The sequence below is a fragment of the Sturnira hondurensis genome, unplaced genomic scaffold (assembly GCF_014824575.4).
Source record: "Sturnira hondurensis isolate 20B ecotype Veracruz unplaced genomic scaffold, ASM1482457v3 Scaffold0000880, whole genome shotgun sequence".
NCBI classification, from domain to species: Eukaryota; Metazoa; Chordata; class Mammalia; order Chiroptera; family Phyllostomidae; genus Sturnira; species Sturnira hondurensis.
Window position 1 is genome coordinate 190,185 of NW_028073511.1, and position 22,230 is coordinate 212,414.

Here is a 22,230-nt window from a genome sequence, read left to right on the forward strand (position 1 = left end):
GGGGTGAGTTGACAGAAGAAACTATGGGATCCTCAGGCCTCTTGCCTTGCACTACACACAGACTTACTCAGACTCACTCCCTCTGGGCTCCAGCACTGGGGCAGCAGCTTGAAAGGCACCAGTGGCATATGGGTAGGAAAACTGAAGTGTCTAGCATCAGGGCAAGAGCTGGAGGACAGCTTCCTCCCAGATAGAACTGGAGACAGTGGCCATTGTACCTTTTCTGAGCCACCCCCCGCACAGAGCCACAGTGCAATGGCGCCATACCTGAATCTCTATTAACTTGGCTCACACTGTAAAACCTGTCTTAACAATTACCTAAGGGTCTACCCCGTCCAACTTATAGGTCCACCCAAGCCTGGAACTAGTAGCAGCCATCTGCAGACAGAACACAGCTGGAGGCTAACCTTGGCCTACACCACCTGGAAAACCCAAGAGCTTGTGCACCCAGTGGACAGCTACAGACCACATCTGAGCACCACCCAATCACCTCCACAAACCACAGAGGGAGGTGGTTGCTGGCCAGGAGTATAGCCAGTCTTACCAGCTGTCTGGACTGGGTTAAACCCCTCCAATTGACCCGCTGACAGCAAGCAAGACTCACCTACAAGAGGAGGGTGTACTCAGCCCACACAGAGGGATCACCTCACGTACATAGCTTGGGAGATAGGAGAGGCTGTGCCACTGGGTCTTACAGAACATCTACTACACTAGGCCACACTACCAAGGCAGGAAGGAGCTCAGTGAGTACTTCAACAGCATAAAAGAGACCCAGGCAGAAATGGAGGATATACTAACTGAAATAAAGAACAACTTACAGAAAATCAGCAGCAGAGTGGATGAAGCTAACAATCAAATCAATGGTTGGAACTTAAGGGAAAAAAACATCCAATCAGTATAGGAAGAAGAAAAAAATACAAAAAATTGAGGAAAGTTTAAGGAGCCTCTGGGACAACTTCAAATGTACCAACATTTTTACCATAGGGGTGCCAGAAAGAGAAGAGAAAGAACAAGAAATTAGAAACCTGTTTGAAATAATAATGAAAGAAAAGTTCCCTAATTTGGTGAAAGAAATAGACATACAAGACCAGGAAGCGCAGAGAATTCCAAACAAGATGAGTGTAAAGAGGCCCACTCCAAGACACATCATAATTAAAATGCCAAAGGTTAAAGACAAAGAGAGAATCTTAAAAGCAGCAAGAGAAAAGTAGAGTTACCTACAGAAGAGTTCTCATAAGATTGTCAGCTGATTTCTCAAAAGAAACTTTTCAGGCAAGAAGGGACTGGCAAGAAATATTCAAAGTGATGAAAGGGAAGGACGTACAACCTAGATTACTCTACCTAGCAAAGCTATCATTTACAATTGAAGGGCAGATAAAGTGCTTCCCAGACCAGACTAGGTAAAGCTAAAGGAGTTTGTCATTGCCAAACCATTATTATCTGAAGTATTAAAGGGACTTAAATTTAAGAAAAAGAAGACCAAAACTATGAGCATTAAAATGGCAATAAATACATAACTATCAACAAACTAAGCAAACAAGCAGAACAGAAACAGAGTCATAGATATGGAGAACACTGGGGTGGTGGCCAGTTGGAAGGGGAGGTCTCGGGGAATGAAGGAAAAGGTGAAGGGTTTAAGAAGTACAAATTGGTAGTTACTGAGTAGGTAGGGGATTGTTAAGAGCAAGTATAGAAAATGGAGTTGACAAAGAACTGATATGCATGACCTATGGACATGAACAAAGGAGGGGGGATCACTGAGTGCTGGGTGGAGGGGGCAAAGAAGGAAAAATTGGGACAACTGTAATAGCATAATCCATTAAATAACCAAAGTTGATTCTTTTTAAAATGGCAGTCTCATGATTGGCTTACAGGTTAGGAGCGAATTGCTGCTGAATGGGGAAAGCAGGTATACAGAACTGACAAAAAAATAGAATCCAGTTAGTGGTAGCACCAAAAAGAAGTATGATTTGACCCAAGTCTGGGAGACTACATACAGAATGGAGCTGTTTATTTGTATAATTTGTAGATCTCTATGATAGAGTTCTCCAAGAGTCAGAATAAAGAGTAGAGAGGTTTATAAAGAAGAGGCATTTACTGTGTTTTGCCATGTATAATGTGCAATTTGTGCCCAAATATTTGAGAGAAAAATAAGGATGTGCATTGTACATGGGTAGTACTAATTTGTTACTGGTACATAATTTTTTTGTACTTTGTATCTGTTCTTGCGTTTTGTAATTATTTGTTACATAAAATTTCTTGTACCATAGTATGTTCAAAAGTAAATGTTAAAATCTCTTTATAATACAAAAGAACAAGCATCTAAATACAAATAAGTAAATATTGGATTAAAAAATTAAAATTAAAGATTTTGGGGGGGGGGAGTTTGAGCCAAAAACAGGTGTACATTATATACAGCAAAATATGGTAACTGTGTTTATAATACAGGGTGGGGCAAAAGTGGGTTTACAGTTTTCACTGAGTAGGTGAAACACAGTTTATTCTTGTACTATTATTTAAATTATTGTATTATTTTCCATATGAGCAACTGTACAGTTGTCTCCTGTAAAGTTGGTGAATTTCTAGATGTCCTAGGATTGTTTGACATTCAACCATTCAGCAAGTAATTATTTAGTACCCACTGTGGGACCCTGTTCTAGGTGTAAAACCATATAAAAGATTTACATATTAAGAAATATAATGAAAGAACCAATACATATCAAGGTATCATTACTTGACAGATCATTACCTGATCTGTCATCTCTAAAACTTAGATTTAAAAAGTTCTTTTGAGTGTTGATAATGAATTTAGGGATCCATCTAGTCTTTCTTCCTCATCAGTGTCATTAATATCAAAAGAGAGCTTTTTAGCAATGTCTCAAATTGGCCTGCGTAAGATTTGAACCACAATTCGAGTCTTATCCTCACTGAAGAAATCAACCATAGGAAAGCAACATAAGACTATAAAAGTCGTTTCTCTAATTACTTTTCTACAAATGCCTTTCTGCCCCCATTGCCAGTAGAATTTTGATACATTTAAAGACTTTCTTTGGGGAGAGAGATGCTAGAGGTAGCATACGTGGTAGATCCATGTGTCTACAGAGTTGGCGTGTTAGACTGATGAAGATTAACCAATTCGACACTTACTTCTGTAAATTGGCAAGAGCTGCTCCACCATCAAATTGAAAAACAATTGCACACACACACAGAATAGTTTTGACATAGGACAGGAAAGATAATTTGCTCTGTTTTTCATAATGAAAATATAGATGGGCAGGGAAATCATTTGAATAGAATAAATCAATGTGAACTTTAATTTTTAAAATTCTGAGATATATCACTAAAGAAAAATGTTTAATATAGTCTGGAAGCTATATGGTCAAATCTTGGACCATTTTAGGGCAAGAAAATAAAAATGGTTGAATTCTATTTTCAAATAAATACTATTTTATTTCAAAACAGATTTCACGAATAATTCGAACATCATGTGGAAATGCATTGCTGGTGGGTGTTGGTGGTTCAGGAAAACAAAGTCTGTCGAGATTGGCCTCTTTTATAGCTGGATATCAAATATTCCAGATAACATTAACCAGGTAAGATAAAGTAAACAAGACAGTAAGTTTTTCTATAGTTAATTTCCCCAGGGTAAAATGTTTGTTTAAAAAAATACAGCAGTTTGGTGTATTTCTTTCTTGAATAAACTGTTGAAGTGTAACGTATATAAGGAAGTTTACACGAGTCCTGGGTGTCACAAAGTACGTACAACTGTGCAGCTAGCCCGCAGATGAAGAAATAAAACATTACTAGCACCCAGAAGTACCCCTCATGGCATATCCTAGTCATTACCCTCCCAAGGGTAACCATATTCTCACTTCTCAGCCTATTGATTAGTTTTGCCGACTTTTGAACTTTATATCAATCGAATCATACAACAGTCACCGTGTTGTATCTTTTCTGTTGCTTGCATTGCTTGTAAGGTTCATCCATGATGTGACATATACCAATAGTTTGTTCATTCTTATTCCTGTACAGTCTTCAACTTTACCACATATTAGCACAATTTGTTTATCCATTGCAATATTTATAAACATTTGTAGGGTTTTATGAATATTCTTGTATATGTCTGAGTATACTCTGGAGACCGAGTTGCTGGATGTATATGCTCGACTGTACTAGCTCTGGAGAGCAGTTTTCCAATGTGGTTCAAGCAGTTCACACTTTCACCAGCAGTTCATGAGGGTTTCAGTTCCTTCACATCCTTGCCCTTGCCCTTGCCCTTGACACCATGAATTTTTTTCACTTTAGCAAATCTGTCGGGTATTTCATTGTGGTGTTAATTTGCATTTCTCAGATGGCTAATAATGTTCAGTACATTTTCATCTCTTACGGACTTGTTTTAAAGTTCTTCGTTTATTTTTGTTTTTCTGTTGAAGTGTGGTTCTTTCTTATTGGTTTGTAGGAGTTTTTTCTTTTCTTCTGTATTTTGGATATAATTTTTTTTAAGTAATTTTTTAAATTTTATTTATTTATTTATCTTTAGAGGGGAAGGAGAGAGGGAGAGAAACATCAATGTATGGTTGCCTTTTGTGCGTCCCCTGCTGGTAGTTAGCCTGCAAGGAACTGGCCTGCAACCCAGGCATGTGCCCTGACTGGGAATCGAACCGCGATCGTCTGGTTCGCAGGCCTGCGCTCAATCCACTGAGCTACGCCAGCCAGGGCTGGATATAATTTTTTTTATCCAAGCATGTATTGCAAATATCTTTGCCTTGTCATTGGCTTGCCTTTTCACTCTTAGTGAATCTTAATTTTAATGAAACTTAAGTTATCAATTTGCCCTTTATTTTACTACTCTTTGTGTTTCATGAAAATGTTTTGTTCACCCGAAGGTCATGAAGATATTCTCCTGTGATTTTTTTTAATATTTACATATAAACTTTACTATTTTTGCATTTAGAACTATAAGTCATGTAGAATTAATTTTCTTATAACATCTGAGGTAGTTTTAGTTTAGATTTTTTAAAAATAATACATATCCTAGTAATCCAGTTCCACTTATTGAAGAGGTCATCTGTTTTTCAGCTACATTGCAATGTCGTTTTTTTTTCTCATAAATCAACTGATCATATATTTGACTATAGTCTCTTTCACTGATTAATTTTCTATCTTTTCTTCACTACTCACTGCTTTGATTTTGGTAGCCTTTTAATATGTCTTGAACAAATTTGTTGTTTTTCAACATCATATTGAATATTTAGCACTCTGTATTTTTGTATACATTTTAGATCACCTTTTCAATTTACACACACAGACACAGCGCTGCTGCCAAATATGTGAAAATTTAACAAGGTACAATTATGAGAGCATTATAAACAAAATATTTAGAGATTAATTAAAGTTAATCAGTTGTCAACATTTAAAAATTGGGAGATTTCACATAAATAAGCAAATATTTCTGACTTCTTTTGAAATAATTGAAGGCTCTGGCAGCAATTGGGCCTACATTCCTAGGTAGCTGAAGCTGAGCAGCAGCTGCCTGCTTAGGTGGACGTGCGGTCCTGCAGTTCACCTGAGGCCCCACCAGCCCTGCTTCACTCATTGGCATTACCTGCCTGGTTCCTGGAGGTATCTGAGTTTGTGATCTAGCATAGGTGGTGATGCCGTCATTGTAGGTAGAAATGACAGAGGCTTAAATTAAGGTAGGTGTGTTAACTATATTTTCTTGTTGTCTGTTTCTTGACGTTCTGGCACTGGGACCTTGCTGACTTGGTTGAGACTGCTCCTCCTAGGGCTAGCCCAGAAACATGCCTTTCATATGCAAAGCTACCAATCCAGAGCCCATAGTCTGAACAGAGCCTCTATCTGGTGTACCCTTAAGGAAGCAATATTCCTCTGCCCTAAGAACACCTGTCAAGGACCAGTCAACTAAGAATAGCATTTGTGCCCCAGAGCCTGCTGAAATTATTCAAACTAGCCAATCCTAAGTCTGCTTAGGCTTCCTGGCTTTGCCTTTCACCTGGAAAGTGCAAGAAAGTTTGTTGTTAGTTGTCTATGCTTTCTCCTCGCTCCTGCTGCTTTCTGATTAGCCTGGCAAGCTTCCCCATGGGGCCCTATGTGGTATGGCATGCCTCCTCCTGCTTCTAAGGATCTGTGAGTATAAACTTCTTCCTTCGTGCCTGCATGTCTTATCATCCCTAATCAAATCGAATCCTGGGCACATTGCAAAATAGCAGGGAAAGTGGGAGTAGAGAGGAGTTAGTGGGGACAGTTTAAAGTAGATATGATTGATTAGACTCAGTAATTAATTGGACATGGGGTGAAAAAAAGGTACGAAGAGTCTAGGATGATGCCCTAGTTTCTCTAGTGGTATTTGTCACAATGCATTAAAAAAGCAAAAACATTGGGACAGCTGTAAAAGAATAAACAATTAAAAATTAAAAAAGCTTTTGTTCATAATTCTGTCTCTTTCACCAGGCTGAGAACAAACTATTGTAACCTTTGTCTGTCTACCATTACTATAAAGTAGGTACTTTTAACCAACTGTAAAAATATATGTTGAACAAATGAATAAATGACCAGTTTTAAAGGGATAAAATGGAAATTCAGTTCAGTATGTGTTGAGTGTGAGATGTCTACAGAGCACAGTTTCCATAGGTAATTAGACTCGGGGGAGGGTTCTGGAGATAGGAGGATAGGAATCTCAGTGACAACAATACTCTTAAGGTAATGAGGAGTTTGAATAGGATCATAACAAAGAGAAAGGATGGATCAGGAGAGCACTCTGGCGTCTCTCAGTGTGGGAAAAGGGGGCTTGCAAGAGGAGAGGCAAGACGGAGGAACTCCAGAGTGGTTTCCAGAAGCCAAGGAGGTAAAGCAGGAGCCTGAAGGTGTTAAATCATGAAAAGTGATAACTAACACTCACTGTGCAAAACTTTCAGTGGAGTGGATGGGTGCAGAAGCTGCATTGCATAAACCAAGTGAAGAAGCAGAGATACGTATAGAGACTCCTCAAGAAGCTTAGCTATGAAAGAAACAAAAGAGAGGAGTCAATACCTAGAGAAGGGTGTGTTGTGACTGTTTCCATACTTCACAAAAACAATACATAACAGTCTATTTAATTAAAAAACCAACAAACACAGCCAGCGTGGCTCTGTGACCTCATTGCCTGGTCAAGTAAGAGACTGGCCAGTCAGAGGGAGGGTTATACCAGCAGCACCTGGCCACAGCGCCTCTGCTGGAAGGGTGGGCTGTGTTCCATTTTGCAAAGCATCTTACCAATTTCTCTTTTAAATGAATTTAACTCTTGGGAATTATTTTGAAAGGGATGTATGTTTTCTTTTTAATGGAGTCCCTTTTGCCAATGTCTATAAAATTTTACTGTAGTGCTTCCCAAAAGGGTGTAGTCAACGCTGGTTTAAAAAATCGGCTGTTTGTTCATTTAAGTTCACTTAAGCAACATCATCTGTAATGCTCACAACATTTACGAATAGGTATTACCTTCATTTTGCAGACGAAGAAACAGAGCTGAGAAATGTGAAGAAACTTATATTTTTACTCTTTAAAAACTTTTTATTATTATCTTTTTAATTGAATTTATTGTAGTGGCATTACAAAACCATACAGGTTTCAAGTGTATAATTCAACAAAAAATCCTCTGCACACTGCATCATGCACCCATTGCCCCGTGCAAAGTCTCTTTCCGTTCCCATTTCCCCACCTTGACCACTTTTACCTAGCCACCCCTGCTTCCCTCTGGCTGTCATCACACTGTTGTCTGTGTCTATGTGTTTATGCATATATGATTTTTTGGCTAATCCTTTCACCATTTTATATCTAGTCCCCCTTTCCTCCTCCCCTCTGACAGCTGTTAGGCTGTTCCATATATCCAGGCTTGTTTCTATTTCATTCATCAGTTTATTTTGTTCATTCCACATGAGTGAGATATGAGTCAAATATCATGTGATATTTTCTTTTCTCTGTATAGTTTATTTCACTTAGTGTAATAATCTCCAGGTCTATCCATGGTGTTGCAAAAGGTAAGTAAGATTTCCTTGTTTTTTATAACTACATAGTATCTCATTGTGTAAATGTACCGGGAATGGAAATTTTCCATTTTGGAAATGAGCACCAGGGCTATTTCCAGATCTTGGCTATTGTAAGTAATGCTGCAATAAACACAGGGATGCACATATACTTTAGAATTAGTGTTTCAAGATTCTTAGGATATATTCCCACAAGTGAGATCACTGCGCCAAAAGGCAGTTCCATTTTATACTTTTTGAGGTAACTCCACACTGTTTTCCACAGTGGCTGCACCAGTCTACACTCCCACCAACAGTGCACTAGGGTTCCCTTTTTTCCACTTCCTTGCCAGCACTTGTTGTTTGTTGATTTATTGATGATAGTCATTCTGGCAGGTGTGAGGTGATATCTCAATATGACTTCAATTTTCATTTCTCTTTTTTCATATGTCTATTGGCCATCTGTATATCCTCTTTCAAGAAACATCCATTTGGGTTCTTTGCCCATTTTTTTAGATTGTTTGTCTTCCTGGTGTTGAGTTGTATAAGTTATTTATATATTTTAGAAATTAACCTCTTTTGAGATGTATCATGGGCAAATATGTTTTTCCATACTGTGGGCTCCTTTTTCATTTTGCTGATGGTTTCTTTTGCTGTGCAAAAGCTTTCTAGTTTTATGTAGTCCCATTTGTTTATTTTTCCCCTTGCCCTAAGAGAGATATCAGCAAAAATATTGATATATAAGATGTCTGAGATCCTACCGCTTATATTTTTTTTCTAGGATGTTTATGGTTTCATGACTTACATTTAAGTCTTTTGTCCCTTTTGACATTATTCTTATGTACGGTGTAAGTTGGTAGTGTAGTTTGGTTGTTTTTTTTTTTTTTTGCATGTACCTGTCCAATTTTCCCAACACCATTTATTGAAGAGACTTTCTTTAATCCATTGTATTCCCTTGCCTCCTTTGTCAAATATTAATTAGCCATAAAGGCATGGGTTTATTTCCAAGCTCCCTCTTCTGTTCCATTGAGGTATATGCCTTTTCTTAAGCCAGTGCCAGGGTGTTGATTACAATGGCCTTATTATAGTTTGATACCAGGTATTGTGATACCTCCATCTTTGTTCTTCTTTTTCAAGATTGCTGAAGCTGTTCAGGGTCTTTTTTGATTCCATGTAAATTTTCAGAATATTTGTTCTAGATCTGTGAAATATGACATTGGTATTTTAATAGGCATTGTGTTGAGTCTATAGATTGTTTTGGGTGGTATGGACATTTTAAGATATTAATTCTTCCAATCCATGAACATGGTATATACCTCCACTCATTTGTGTCTTCTTAAATTTATTTCTTCAATGTCCTATAGTTTTCCAAGTACAGATCTTTTACCTCCTTGGTTAAATTTATTCCTGCACCCTTTAATTTGTTTTTATTGCAATAGTAAATGGAATTGTTTTCTTAATATCTTTGATAGTTTGTTTTTGGTGTGTAAAAATGCCACCAATTTCCAAATATGAATTTTGTATCCTGCTGCTTTGATGAATTCATATATTATATTTAGTAGTTTTTGGTGCAATCTTTCAGGTTTTCTTTGTATTTACAATATTATGTCATCTGCTAATAATGATAATTTTGCTTTCTCCACTTCAATTTGGATGTCTTTTATTTCTTCTTCTTGTCTGATTGCTGTGGCCCACACTTAGAGTACTGTGTTGAATGAGTGGTGAAAATGGAAATTTCTGTCTTGCTCCTGATTTTAAGGAACANGCCCTTTAATTTGTTTTTATTGCAATAGTAAATGGAATTGTTTTCTTAATATCTTTGATAGTTTGTTTTTGGTGTGTAAAAATGCCACCAATTTCCAAATATTAATTTTGTATCCTGCTGCTTTGCTGAACTCATATATTATATCTAGTAGTTTTTGGTGCAATCTTTCAGGTTTTCTTTGTATTTACAATATTATGTCATCTGCTAATAATGATAATTTTGCTTTCTCCACTTCAATTTGGATGTCTTTTATTTCTTCTTCTTGTCTGATTGCTGTGGCCCACACTTAGAGTACTGTGTTGAATGAGTGGTGAAAATGGAAATTTCTGTCTTGCTCCTGATTTTAAGGAACACTGAGTATGGTGTTGGCTGTAGGTTTGTCATATGTGACCTTTATTATATTGAGGTATGATCCCTCTATTCCCACTTTGCTGAGAGTTTTTATCATAAATGGGCACTAGATATTGTCAAATGCTTTTCTACATCTATTGACATGATTATGTGATTTTTTATTTTTTACTTGTTTATGTGATGTATTACATTTATTGATTTGCAAGTATTGTATCAACCTTGTACCCACGGAATAAATCTCACCTGATTATCATGTATGATGTTTTTAATGTATTGTTGGATCTGGTTTGCTAGTAGTTTGTTGAGGATTTTAGCATCTTATGTTCATTAGGGATACTAATCTGTAATTTTCTTTCTTAGTAGTGTATTTATCTAATCTTGGAATTAGGATAATGCTATTCTCGTAAAAAGAATTTGTAAGTCTTCCCTCCTCTTGAATTTTTTGGAATACTTTGAGGATGACAGGTGTTAGTTCTTCTTTGAATGTTTGGTAAAATTTGCCTATGAAGCCATCTGGTCCAGGACTTTTGTTTGCTGGGAATTTTTCATCACTGCTTCAATATCATTAGTTGTAATCAGTCTGTTTAGGTTTTCTGATTCTTCCTGATTTGAGTTTTGTAACATTGTATGTTTCTAGGAATTCGTCCATTTCACCCAGGTTGTCCAATTTTTTGGCACATAGTTGTTCATAGTATTTTCTTATAACCCTTTGTATTTCTGTGATGTCAGTTGTTACTTCTCCTCTTTCATTTCTGATTTTATTTATTTGGTTCCTCTCTTTGTTTCTTGATGAGTCTGGCTAAAAGTTCATTACTCTTATTTATCTTTTCAAAGAATCAGCTATTAGTTTCATTTATCTTTTGTATTTTTAAAAAATCTCTACGTCATTTATTTCTGCTCTGATCTTTATTACTTCCTTCCTTCTTCTCACTCTGGGCTTTGTTTGTTTGTTTGACATTTTTCTTTCTTTTTGAGGTAGGCCTATAATGGTATGAACTTTCCTCTCAGGACTGTTTTTGATGTGTCCCATAGGTTTTGGGTTATGTGTTTATTTTCACTTGTTTCCAGATAATTTTCTATTTATTCCTTGATCTCATTGTTAACCCAGTCATTATTTAATAAATTGCTATTTAGTCTCTATGTGTTTGAATGTTTTTCACTGTTTTTATTATAGTTGATTTCTAGTTTCATACACTATGATCTGAGAAGATGCTTGATATGAGCTTAATCTTATTTTGTGTCCTAACACGTGGTCTGTCTTTGAGAATGCTACATGTGCACTTGAGAAGAATGTATATTCTGCTGCTTTGGGATGAAATATTCTGTAAATATGAATGAAATCCATCTGATCCAGTGTGTCATTTAAGGTAGCTGTTTTCTGGTTGATTTTTTTGTCTGGAAGATCTATCTGTTGGTGACAGTGGAGTGTTAAAAATCCCCTACTATGACTATATATTGCTGTTGATCTCCTCTGAATGCCCAGCAAGATTTTCTTTATATATTTAGGTACTCCTGCATTGGATACGCATTTATCCTCTTGTTGGATCAATTCCTTTAATATTAACCTTCTCTGTCTCTTATTATGGCCTTTGTTTTAAAGTCTATTTTGTCAGATGTAAGTATTGTTAGCCCATATTGTTTTTTCCATTTGCATGGAGTTTTTTCATTCTTTGTGAAGGAACTTTTCAAAAGCTGCCTAAAGGGAATTTGAATTTAGATCCAATGCCCATAGTCTTTCCATTATACCCTAAGGCTTACCTGGAATTCCCTATTACTTGAACTGTAAAGCCTCTTTCAAGTGAGGATTTCTTTTCTTTTTTTAAAGATTTTATATATTTATCTCTAGAGGAGAATGGAAGGAGAGAAGGAGAGAAATATCAATGTATGGTTGCCTCTCATGCATCCCCCACTGTAAACTGGCCTGCAACCCAGGCATGTGCCCCGACTGGGCATCGAACCACGATCCTCTGGTCCGCAGGCCCATGCTCAATCCACTGAGCTACACCAGCCAGGGCTCAAGTGAGGATTTCTTCATAGTCTTTGTCATCAACTTACTCATTAAGATTTATATGTAGGCACTTGAAAAAATGTCTGCTTTAGTTTTATACATCACATCAGGTCTGGTAGCACATACATTTAGTAGGAAACAGAATACAGAGACCAAGATCTTTTTATAATCTATAATCACATAATTATAGCATTTCTATTATTTATATCACATTGCATAATGCATCTTTTCTGTAGATTTTCTCTGAATCTAGGCACTTAGTGAGATGTTACTACTATATATAATTCATCACTGATATTATTTATAATTTATCTTTACTTTTTTATCAGTCCACACTCATCCAAATTTCAAATTAGTTTTAAATATTATACATGTATACCCTTGGAAAAATTCTGCTGCTGAGGACTGTCAGATTGCAGAGAATAAAAGTTCACTTCCCTATTCCAATTACTCTTCATCAGTCACTTCTGTTAAATTCCCCACTCCTCACTTTTTAAGTTAAATAAAACATGTGTTTTGAATGGTAACATATAGCGATTCCACTCAAATCTGTGTTTTTAGCAGGTATTATTATTTAATATCTCTTTGAGCAGGTGCAGTTATGCTCTAATGACCTGGGTTATATAGTATTTTGAGATAAATTATGTATATATATTTGAATTTTAAAATTTTTACCACTTTTATTTTTTAGGTCTTATAATGTGAGTAATCTAATAGATGATTTAAAATTCCTATACAAAGTTGCTGGGGCTGAAGGAAAAGGCATCACCTTCATCTTTACTGACAATGAGATAAAAGATGAGGCATTTCTAGAATATCTTAACAACCTACTATCTTCAGGGGAGGTAGGTCTCAAAAGTAGAGGAAGAGCTCATATTTGAAAAATGTAAATTATATTTGAATACAAAAAAAGCAGCAACCCTTCAGCAACCTTTGACACGTGATGCCATTCATCACACATTTTTCATTTTAGAAATGATATAACATGAGATTTGGTAAGTTTTTGAAGTTCCTGTGAAATTAATGCTAACTACGCTTAGATTTTGTGTATACTGTTTTCCGTTTTACATATGATTGCCTATTTGTCTCTTAAGTCTTCAATTTGATCCCATAATTTATTTTAGGAGGAGCAAAGTACCCATTGATCTATCCATCCACCCACCTCCTTGTTTAACAGGGATATAGAACAATTAGAAGAGTTCCATTAGGTGTGAGCAGATGTCAGTGGTACCACTTCTGACACTACTTGTATCAGCGCTGCCATAATCACTCACATGCATGGTACTACATTAAAAGGAATTAGGGGGCTTCACATATGCTTGTACTCATGGCTAACATTCAGTAAAGCAACACAGTAAGGAGACACAGCCAGATGGGTAAGAAAGAAGACATATCAGGTGGAGTCTGGAGAAATCCATGTGCAGGCTTTCCATGCAGAATGTGTTTTCCCTCTGGCAGTGAGGTGCTGTGACATGCCCTGTGTGTTCACGGGCTGTCTGATGCTCAGAGTCCAACAGTTTTGTTGGTGCTGGCCATGTAGTCACTCCCTGCCTAGCCACAACCACCCAAATTCCAGACTCCCAGATGGCATGTAGATGTTCCCCATCTATCCCAATGTCTGTGTAAATAGTCTGGGTACAGTGGAACAACCTTATTAGTTAGCAATGGAGGAGACATTCCAAAAGTCAAATTTCAAGATGCCAGCCCTGCGAGGATACTTCTTAAAATTAAACCCTTCTTAACTCTTCTTAAAAGAGTTATTTAAAACTGCTGTGTTTACTCTTTCCTGCACCATCTTGTCTATGGAATCTTATTGGTATAGGAGCTGGTTAACTACCTTGGAGGCAGAATTGAGACTGACAATAACTCAGAGAACAGAGGGCATCATGGGCATTTTAAAGAAGTGATAGAAATGGTGGAGAGAGAGCATTTTAGTGATAGCTATTTAAGACTGTACTTTCAGGGATTGTTTCTATAGTGACAACTATATGAACAAAAGGAAACATAATTTGCTCCTGATGAAACTGCTCAACTTGCTCAGTAAATAGTTGTACTCTTGGTAATCTCTGGCAAACCAGCAGTTTACCTGTAGAGATGCAGAAAGAAAATATGAACGAAAGAAGACATATAGGTGGGGAAAAGAGGACCAGACTTTGGCAGTGAACTGGCTATAGAGAACAGTTAAAACACAGAACACCATCTTGTCTGTTCCTCCAAGATCTCCAATTTGTTTGCACGGGATGAAATGGATGAAATCACCCAAAGTCTGATATCAGTGATGAAAAAGGAGCTGCCTCGACATCCTCCTACTTTTGATAATCTGTATGAATACTTTATTTCAAGATCAAGGAAGAACTTGCATGTTGTTCTCTGCTTCTCTCCAGTGAGTTTTTATTTTAGTTATATATATGTAGGAGGAGTTACTTATTTAAATGTATTTAGATGGTTTACTTTCTCTGATGAGATGGTTTACTCAGAAACTAACACTTGATACATTTGAAATAAAAATAAAATCAATACTACTACCAGTCTCCATGGACCAAAATCTCATATCAAAGTGTAAAATATTCTTCTGACTTGAAATTATTGCATAGGCTACAACTTCCATTACTAAAGATACAGATTATTTGAATTGTAAGGGATTTGGTGATACGATCTTGTCCAGCTCTACCTCCAGTCTAGACACACCATCTAGAAGGTCCCGGCTGTAGAAGTGACTACCTGTACCTCACCACACTGTCCATATGGTAGCAAATAGACATGTGTGGTTATTTAAATTTTGATTAATGAAAATTAAGTAAAAATAAAAATCCAATTTTTCATCCCATTTTCTCCATTTCAAATGGTCAATAGCTACATGCGGCTGGTGGCTACCATACTGGAAAGCACATATACAGTAAATTTCCATCATCACTGAAAGTTCTGTTGGTCAGCTCTGCTGTGGGTGCAGGGTGGGTGTGTCTCACTCATTTACAAGGCATTTGCTTAAGATTTAGATAATCTGATAGCCAGAAAGGTCTTTTTTACAATCAATTGAATTTTGTCTCTCTGGCTTCTCCCCTGAGATTTTGTTTCTGCCCTGTAAAATGAACCCAACCCCTCTCCCACATACAGCTGCTCATTGTTTGAGAAAGTTTTTGCAGACTTCCTGAATTATTTTCTTTTTAGCTCAAACACCTCTTATGCCTTCTGCTATTCTCACTTGTTCTAGTGTCCTGGCCTTTCACTGTTTTTGTTATCTCTCTCTAGAGGATTTCTAGTTTGCCAGTTTCTTCTTAAGAGGTATCTCCTAGAATCGAATCTAAGAATGCAGATGTAGTTTTAGAACAGGGGAGAGTAAGGAAATATTACCTCCCTTCATCTGGACACTGTATTTATTAATGTAGTTCAAGGTTTTTTAAAAATCGTGATGGTACACTGTTGGCTCAGTGTGCACAAACCTATCTCTAGATGATTTATAATGTTTGTGCTTCTAATGCTTTCTGACTTTTCTGTCAATAGGTTGGTGAGAAGTTCCGTGCTCGGTCTCTGAAATTTCCTGGCTTGATATCAGGTTGCACTATGGACTGGTTCAGTCGCTGGCCAAAGGAGGCGCTGGTCGCCGTGGCCTCCTATTTCCTTTCAGGCTATACTATTGTCTGTTCTAGTGACACCAAAAAACAAGTTGTAGAAACAATGGGCCTCTTCCATGACATGGTTTCAGAGAGCTGTGAAAATTATTTCCAAAGGTAGGTGACATCCCATAAGCATGAAAGCTACAGAACCACAAATTTCCTTTAAAGAGAAATTGAAAGGAACATTCTGTAAAGAACTAGTCATATCAATTGAGCACAGAATCCCAGCTGCACTTAGATTTTTACTTGATTTTCTAGTGATTATGTGTTGAAAAGATGGTAAATAACGAGCTTTAAAAATTAACTAATGTCCATACTTAATTTAAGTACCTTTTCCCTTTCAGACTTCAAAGTAACACATCCTTACTGAGTTACTCTATTTTATTGACTTAATTTTTTTCAAAAGTGACCTGTTTAAAATTAGTTTCTTATTCAAGGACAGTATTTATTGTGATTAAAGAAGTGCACGGTTTAAAGTTTTCTTACTGCCTTCTGTTAAGAGAACATTTAGGTTTTGTATTTGTATCACTTAGTCCAATAAAGTGATGCATGTTTCATCATGTTTTTATGCCACATAATTTTGAAACAAAATTTTAATTGACCGTAGGGGAATCTAGTCACTAAAGGAACAATAATGTTATGTGTGAAAGCTGGTATCAACAGTTTAAAAATACCACTGCCCCCCCCCCCCCAGCCAAGTATGATAGTCACTGTATATGAATGTAGTTGTGCCAGTGTGGATTTCTGGAAGAGTGGGCTTGTCTCTTAGGGTTAATGGATGGGCTTCGGGGGTGCTGAACCTGCCAGGAAGACTATGCTTATTTTTCTGCATAGAGAATCTGAGTAACATTTTCATTGATTTTTCCAAGGGTTTCTTATCTCACAAAAGTTTGTGAAAAATCTATACCTAGACCACCTTCTCGAATAGTTATAGATGATCTCCTGGATTCTGTTGGTGAATTCAGGGGTATTAATTTTTACTGTTAGGAAGATTTTCTTTCTACCCCATTTGAACTCCTCCTGCTACCATTATCTGTACAGAGAAATTTTTACCTTCATACAGCTACAAAAACTTGTGTTACTTTTGAAAAATGTAGTGTGTTTTTCAGATTTTTCATACTCTTAGGTTGTAGAATTTCATTCTGAATGTAATATTTACATAACACTTTAATGATAGTCATATATATATATGCCAAGTCTTTAAAATATTTTAACGTTAAAAATCTACTGAACTCCCAAAGTGCAAAAATTAATGACTTTATTGTATGTGTGGAGCTCTTCTTTGACTTGAGTTTCTTCCATATAAACTTCTTCTTTTTATTTATTTCTATTGTTAAATATAATTATTATACTGTAGTCCATAGTGAATTGAATGTTTGGATCAAGTGTGGCTACTTTGCTTTCAAAGAAGATCCAGGAACTCAGGGTAAAGAGTGGCTTTCGCCTTGGGAATCCCACTCAGCTGGTTCCTGGAGGTGAAGAGGTGCGTAGCCAACATCAGTTGAATGAAAACTGACCTCAGTACAAATTCACTTCAACCACTTAAACCCCTAATATTTGTACAGAACCTGAAAGTTTACAAAGTATGTTTATGTATTTTTTATCTTCACAAAATTCTGACAAGTGTAGAGCAGTGACTTTCTTCAGTGTTCCAGATGAGGAAGCAGAAGCCCAGGGCTGTGTAAGGGCGAATTTAAAGACCCCCAAAAGGCCCGATGTCAGACATTAAGCATTCTCACCACCTCACCCCTAGTCTGCCCTCCTCCTGGTGACTCACTCTCAGGAATTACCCCGATTTCACAGTGGGAAGAGCACCCGGTCTGACGTTGTGTGGGAGTTCACCAGAATGGCAGAGATGAAGGTTGCTTTTATGTTCCTTTTCAGATACCGCCGAAGAGCACACGTGACTCCTAAATCTTATCTCTCATTTATAAATGGTTATAAAAACATTTATACTGAAAAGTTGAAATATATTCATGAACAAGCTGAGCGTATGAATATTGGTAAGCAGAATGGAATTTTAAGGGCTCGTTTGATAGGGATCCCAGTATTTTGCTCGGTGGATACTGTTGTATTTGAAAATAAAATACTGACTTTAGTGTTAATGATAGATTATCTTGAAGGAATGCCCTTAAGGGTCTTTTGACCTGTCAAGAAACTCTGGGCAGAAGAAATCTAAACAAGGGGGCCTGTCTCCTTTGTATAACCATTCCTCCCAGCTCTTTCAACTCTGGGTTTTCCCAGTTTCCAACTCTGGCAGCCGGTCACCATAGTCACTTGCAGACAGAGACCAGCCAGCTCTTGGGAACTGACCACAGTTTTAGTTTTTGGTTTCATTACAATTTTCCTCGATTTGTGTAAATTTTGCAATATTAGTGCTTCTCAGATTTCTAACAAAGGAAAAGGCAAAACAACTGAAAACAAAAAGAGAGTGTTTACCCGAGTGATAGTTTTCTGAGTGTTCAGAAAATGTAAGTAGAAAAAGTAGAAGTTGGAATAGGTTATATGTCCAGAAAGCATTTGGTCCAAACATTCCAGAATATGTTAGTGCTTTCTTTTTACTTCTCCCATGCAAGACTTGGTCACAGAGCATACTGAGCCCCATGGTTGTGACATTATAGTGACGATGGAAACACAGTGTAAGAAACCTCCTTCTGTTCTCATGCCTCGCCTTCCTGCAGCTTTTCCACTGATGCTCCAGGATGGGCGGTGTGCTGAAGCCAGCTGCACTGGCTCCTGGGAGCTGATTGTTAAAATTAGGAATTTTGTGATCTGGTTTTTAAACACAGTTTTTATTAAAAAATAAATTATATAAACCTATAACTAAATTGTATTAAAACGAAGGCAATAAATGCTCAAAACTTAACCACTTCTTAGTTATTTTTACTCTATTTTGCTGTTATTAATGTTTTTGATATTATTTCCATTCTACCTGTATGGTAGAAATATTATATAAGTGTGCTACTGAGAATCTCTTGGTAGCTTGAATTCAGCCATGGGGGAGTACTGATAACCCGGAAACTGAAACCATAAATGAGTGCTTCCCCTCTGCCTCAGGAGATCAGACGCTAAACATTTACCGAAACTCTTTTGTCTCAAACTCAGGTGGAACTTGAGAAAGTCAGTTATTTTGCTCTCCAGTATTGAAAGTCACAGAGCCGGTTGCATAGGTCTTCACAGCTATTTTCATTTTTATAATGAAGAGAACCACAAAATTGTTAATAGATTTTGTGTCTTATTTGCTATCTCAGCTGCAATATTATTCAGAGGTAAAAAAATGAGTTACAAAATGTTTGCAAAGCCAAGGCAGCATCTGCTTGTCAAGCAAGTTACTTGACTAATGTTTGTCAAGTAAGTTCAGTGATGAAGGTTACTCGGTGAGGCACTGTGACTTTCCCTTAAATGTAGTTAGATAATTCTCCTCAGTTGGAGCTATTTTCTTTGTCCCACTGCTGAAACCCTTAGAAATACAGTCAGTTGCTCTGAAGATATGTGCATTTTTAGAGCTTTTGTCCATAATCAATTACCTTGTGTTTGTTATAGTATTTATATGATGCCTTATATGTAGTAAATGGTGAATACATATTTGATGAAGTGTATTCACATACTCAGCAAGAGTATATATATGTGTGTGTGTGTGTTTGTAAAGGTCTTGATAAGCTTATGGAGGCAAGTGAATCCGTTGCGAAACTCTCTCAGGATCTGGCAGTAAAGGAAAAGGAATTGGCAGTGGCTTCTGTGAAAGCAGATGAAGTGAGTTTGCATTTGTTTTATTCTGAGTGGTGAGGTACATTTTTCCATATTAAAACAAAACATGTGTAAACTTACAGGGTATAAAGTTACAGAGTATTTCTGGTAAGATAATATTCCTAAAGACCACTAGTTATTTTTGTTTATTTTATACCAAGACATTCCTAAACTGTCATATCCTCTACTGGGTCTAAGGCTGGTTTTTATTCTCTGGCTCTGTCTGTCTCTCTTGCTGTCTCGCTCTCTCATCTATTTATAAAATTTCTGCTTGACTGTAAATTGTTAAGGTCCCTGCATGCTCTAGGATTCCAGGATGGCCCAAGTCTCATCTGAAGTTTGGGTAGAGCAGGGAAAAGAATAAGAGGAAGAGTTGATGGAGTTACAAAAAAAAAGATTCTTCCCCCAAGGTGGTAGGAATATGAGTATATTCCTACCTGTTGCTGAGAGAGTTACGAGAGGCACTTCACAAAGTTCTGGCATGTAGTAGGTACTTAAGAAATCTTTAAATCTATTTTGTTTGATATAAGTATTGCAACCCTGGCTTTTTTTCCCCTGTCCATTTGCTTAGATTATTTTTTCCCCTGTCCATTTGCTTTCATTTTCAGTCTGTGTAGGTCTTTTTTCTGAGGTGGGTCTCTGGTAGGCAGCATATGTGTGGGTCGTGTTTTCTTGTCCATTCAGCTACTCTATGTTTTTTTACTGAAACATTTAATACATTACATTTAAGAATATTATTGATAGGTACTTATTCATTGCCATTTTTCCCTTTTGTACCTGTGTTCCTCTCTCTCTCTCTCTTACTCTTTTTCTTCATCTTCTTAGAGCAGTCCCTTTAGCATGTCTTGTAATGCTGATTTGGTGGAGGTGTATGCTTTCAGCCTTCTTTTGTCTGGGAAGCTCCTATCTTGCCTTCCATTTTAATTGAGAGCCTTGCTGTGTAGAGTAACCTTGGTTGCAGGCCTTCGCTTTTCATTTCTTGGAATATTTCTTGTCATTCCTTCCTGTCTTGTAATGTTTCTGTTGAGAAATCAGCTGCTAGCCTTATCAGAGCTCCCTTGTATGTTCCTTATTGTTTCTCCCTTGCTGCTTTTAAGATTCTCTCTTTGTCTTTGAATTTTGCCATTTTAATTATGGTGTGCCTTAGAGTGAGCCTCTTTGGGTTCCTCTTGATTGGGATCCTCTGTGCTTCCTGGACTTTTGTGACGTTTTCCGTCATCAAATTAGGGAAGTTTTCTGTCATTACTTTTTCAAATAGGTTTTCTATCCCTTGCTCCTCTTCTCCTTTGGTATCCCTATTATATGGATAGTGTTATGTTTCATGTTGTTCTGCAGCACCTTAACCCCGCTTTGTTGTTTTTTTTTAGTATTTTTTCCTTTTCTTGGTCTTTCTGGGGATTTTTTTCTACTTTGTCCTCTAGTTCACTGACAATGATCCCCTGCTCATCTAGCCTGCTTTTAGTTCCTTCTGTTGTGTTCTTCAACCAGAAATTGAATTCTTCATTTCCTCCTGGATCTTGGTAGTTTCTGTGTCCTTTTTTATGCTGATGTAGTTCACAGTAAGTTCTTAGTAGCTTCCCTGTAGTTCTTTGTAATTCTCACTGAGCTCATTAAGCTTCCTTATAAACATTGTTTTGAACTCAATATCTGATAGTTTACTTGCCTCTATTTCATTTAGCATTCTTTCTGAGGATTCCTCCTTTCTTTTCAATTGGGGTTGTTTCTTTGTCTTCCCATTATTTGTGAGACTCTTCTTTTTTTACCTCTGCTTCTTAAATTGATCTGTTTTGACTCCTTGTGTTTCTGGTGTGAACTTCTATGGTAGGAGACCTGTGGGATTTAGTGGTGCAATCTCCTTGATCTCCTGAACTCAGTGGTCTTGGGATGCTCTTTGTGCTATTTGTGTTGGCTTTCTGGATGTAATTGGGTTTTAATAGGTGTTGGGTTGTTCTTTAATATACTGTATTTTTCAGACTATAAGACACACTCCCCCCAAATTTGGAAGGGAAAGAGGGTGGATGCATCTTATAGTCTGAATGTAGCTTGCCTGGCTGTCTATGGGGGGCGGGGTAGCAGTGGAGCAGGGTCACCAGAGGCAGGAGCAGGGTCACCGCTGTGTTTTCCTCCCCAACTTTTTGGGGGTGGGTGGGAAGAAGGTGCATCTTATAGTCCAAAACATATGGTACCTTAAAATACAGATGATTTAGATGAGAAATAAGTTTGCTCTTATTCATGTTTTATATTATATTGAATAAATATTCTCCCACTACTCAGGTCTGTAAATTCTGCTCAGAGGTTTCTTTTTACTCTTATGTGTTTCCTTAACTTAAAAGGTACTAGCAGAAGTCACAATAAGTGCTCAAGCTTCAGCCAAAGTGAAAAATGAAGTGCAGGAGGTAAAAGACAAAGCCCAAAAAATTGTGGATGAAATTGATAATGAAAAAGTGAAAGCTGAGTCGAAGCTCGAGGCAGCCAAACCTGCACTGGAAGAAGCAGAAGCAGCCCTGAACGTGAGTAGTGCGTGCATCATTACCCCTCCCAACACGAGTGTGGGCAGGCACCATGTTTCATCACATGAAGTAATTGTGGGATTTTGTTATCACAAGACTGAACTGAATTACAAATGTGACTTATAATAATTTCTCAGTCTGGAAACAAACCTTTTCACTGATTAAGTTTTCAAAGTTCTAATATTTTAAGTCTTCACTTCCCATAACTCACTATTTT

The 22,230-nt window shown here is 37.2% G+C and overlaps 1 protein-coding gene across 1 annotated transcript in view; it reads left to right on the forward strand.

Annotated features, from left to right (window-relative positions):
• The window catches only part of DNAH8 (dynein axonemal heavy chain 8), a 303,075-nt gene that overhangs the window by 168,836 nt on the left and 112,009 nt on the right, over positions 1 to 22,230 (forward strand). The window contains exons 59-65 of the mRNA XM_037051914.1: positions 3,463 to 3,593; positions 12,834 to 12,987; positions 14,361 to 14,525; positions 15,644 to 15,870; positions 17,641 to 17,759; positions 19,406 to 19,509; positions 21,837 to 22,013. Coding sequence (XP_036907809.1) covers positions 3,463 to 3,593; positions 12,834 to 12,987; positions 14,361 to 14,525; positions 15,644 to 15,870; positions 17,641 to 17,759; positions 19,406 to 19,509; positions 21,837 to 22,013 — 1,077 coding nt within the window. The remainder of the gene's footprint in view (positions 1 to 3,462; positions 3,594 to 12,833; positions 12,988 to 14,360; positions 14,526 to 15,643; positions 15,871 to 17,640; positions 17,760 to 19,405; positions 19,510 to 21,836; positions 22,014 to 22,230) is intronic.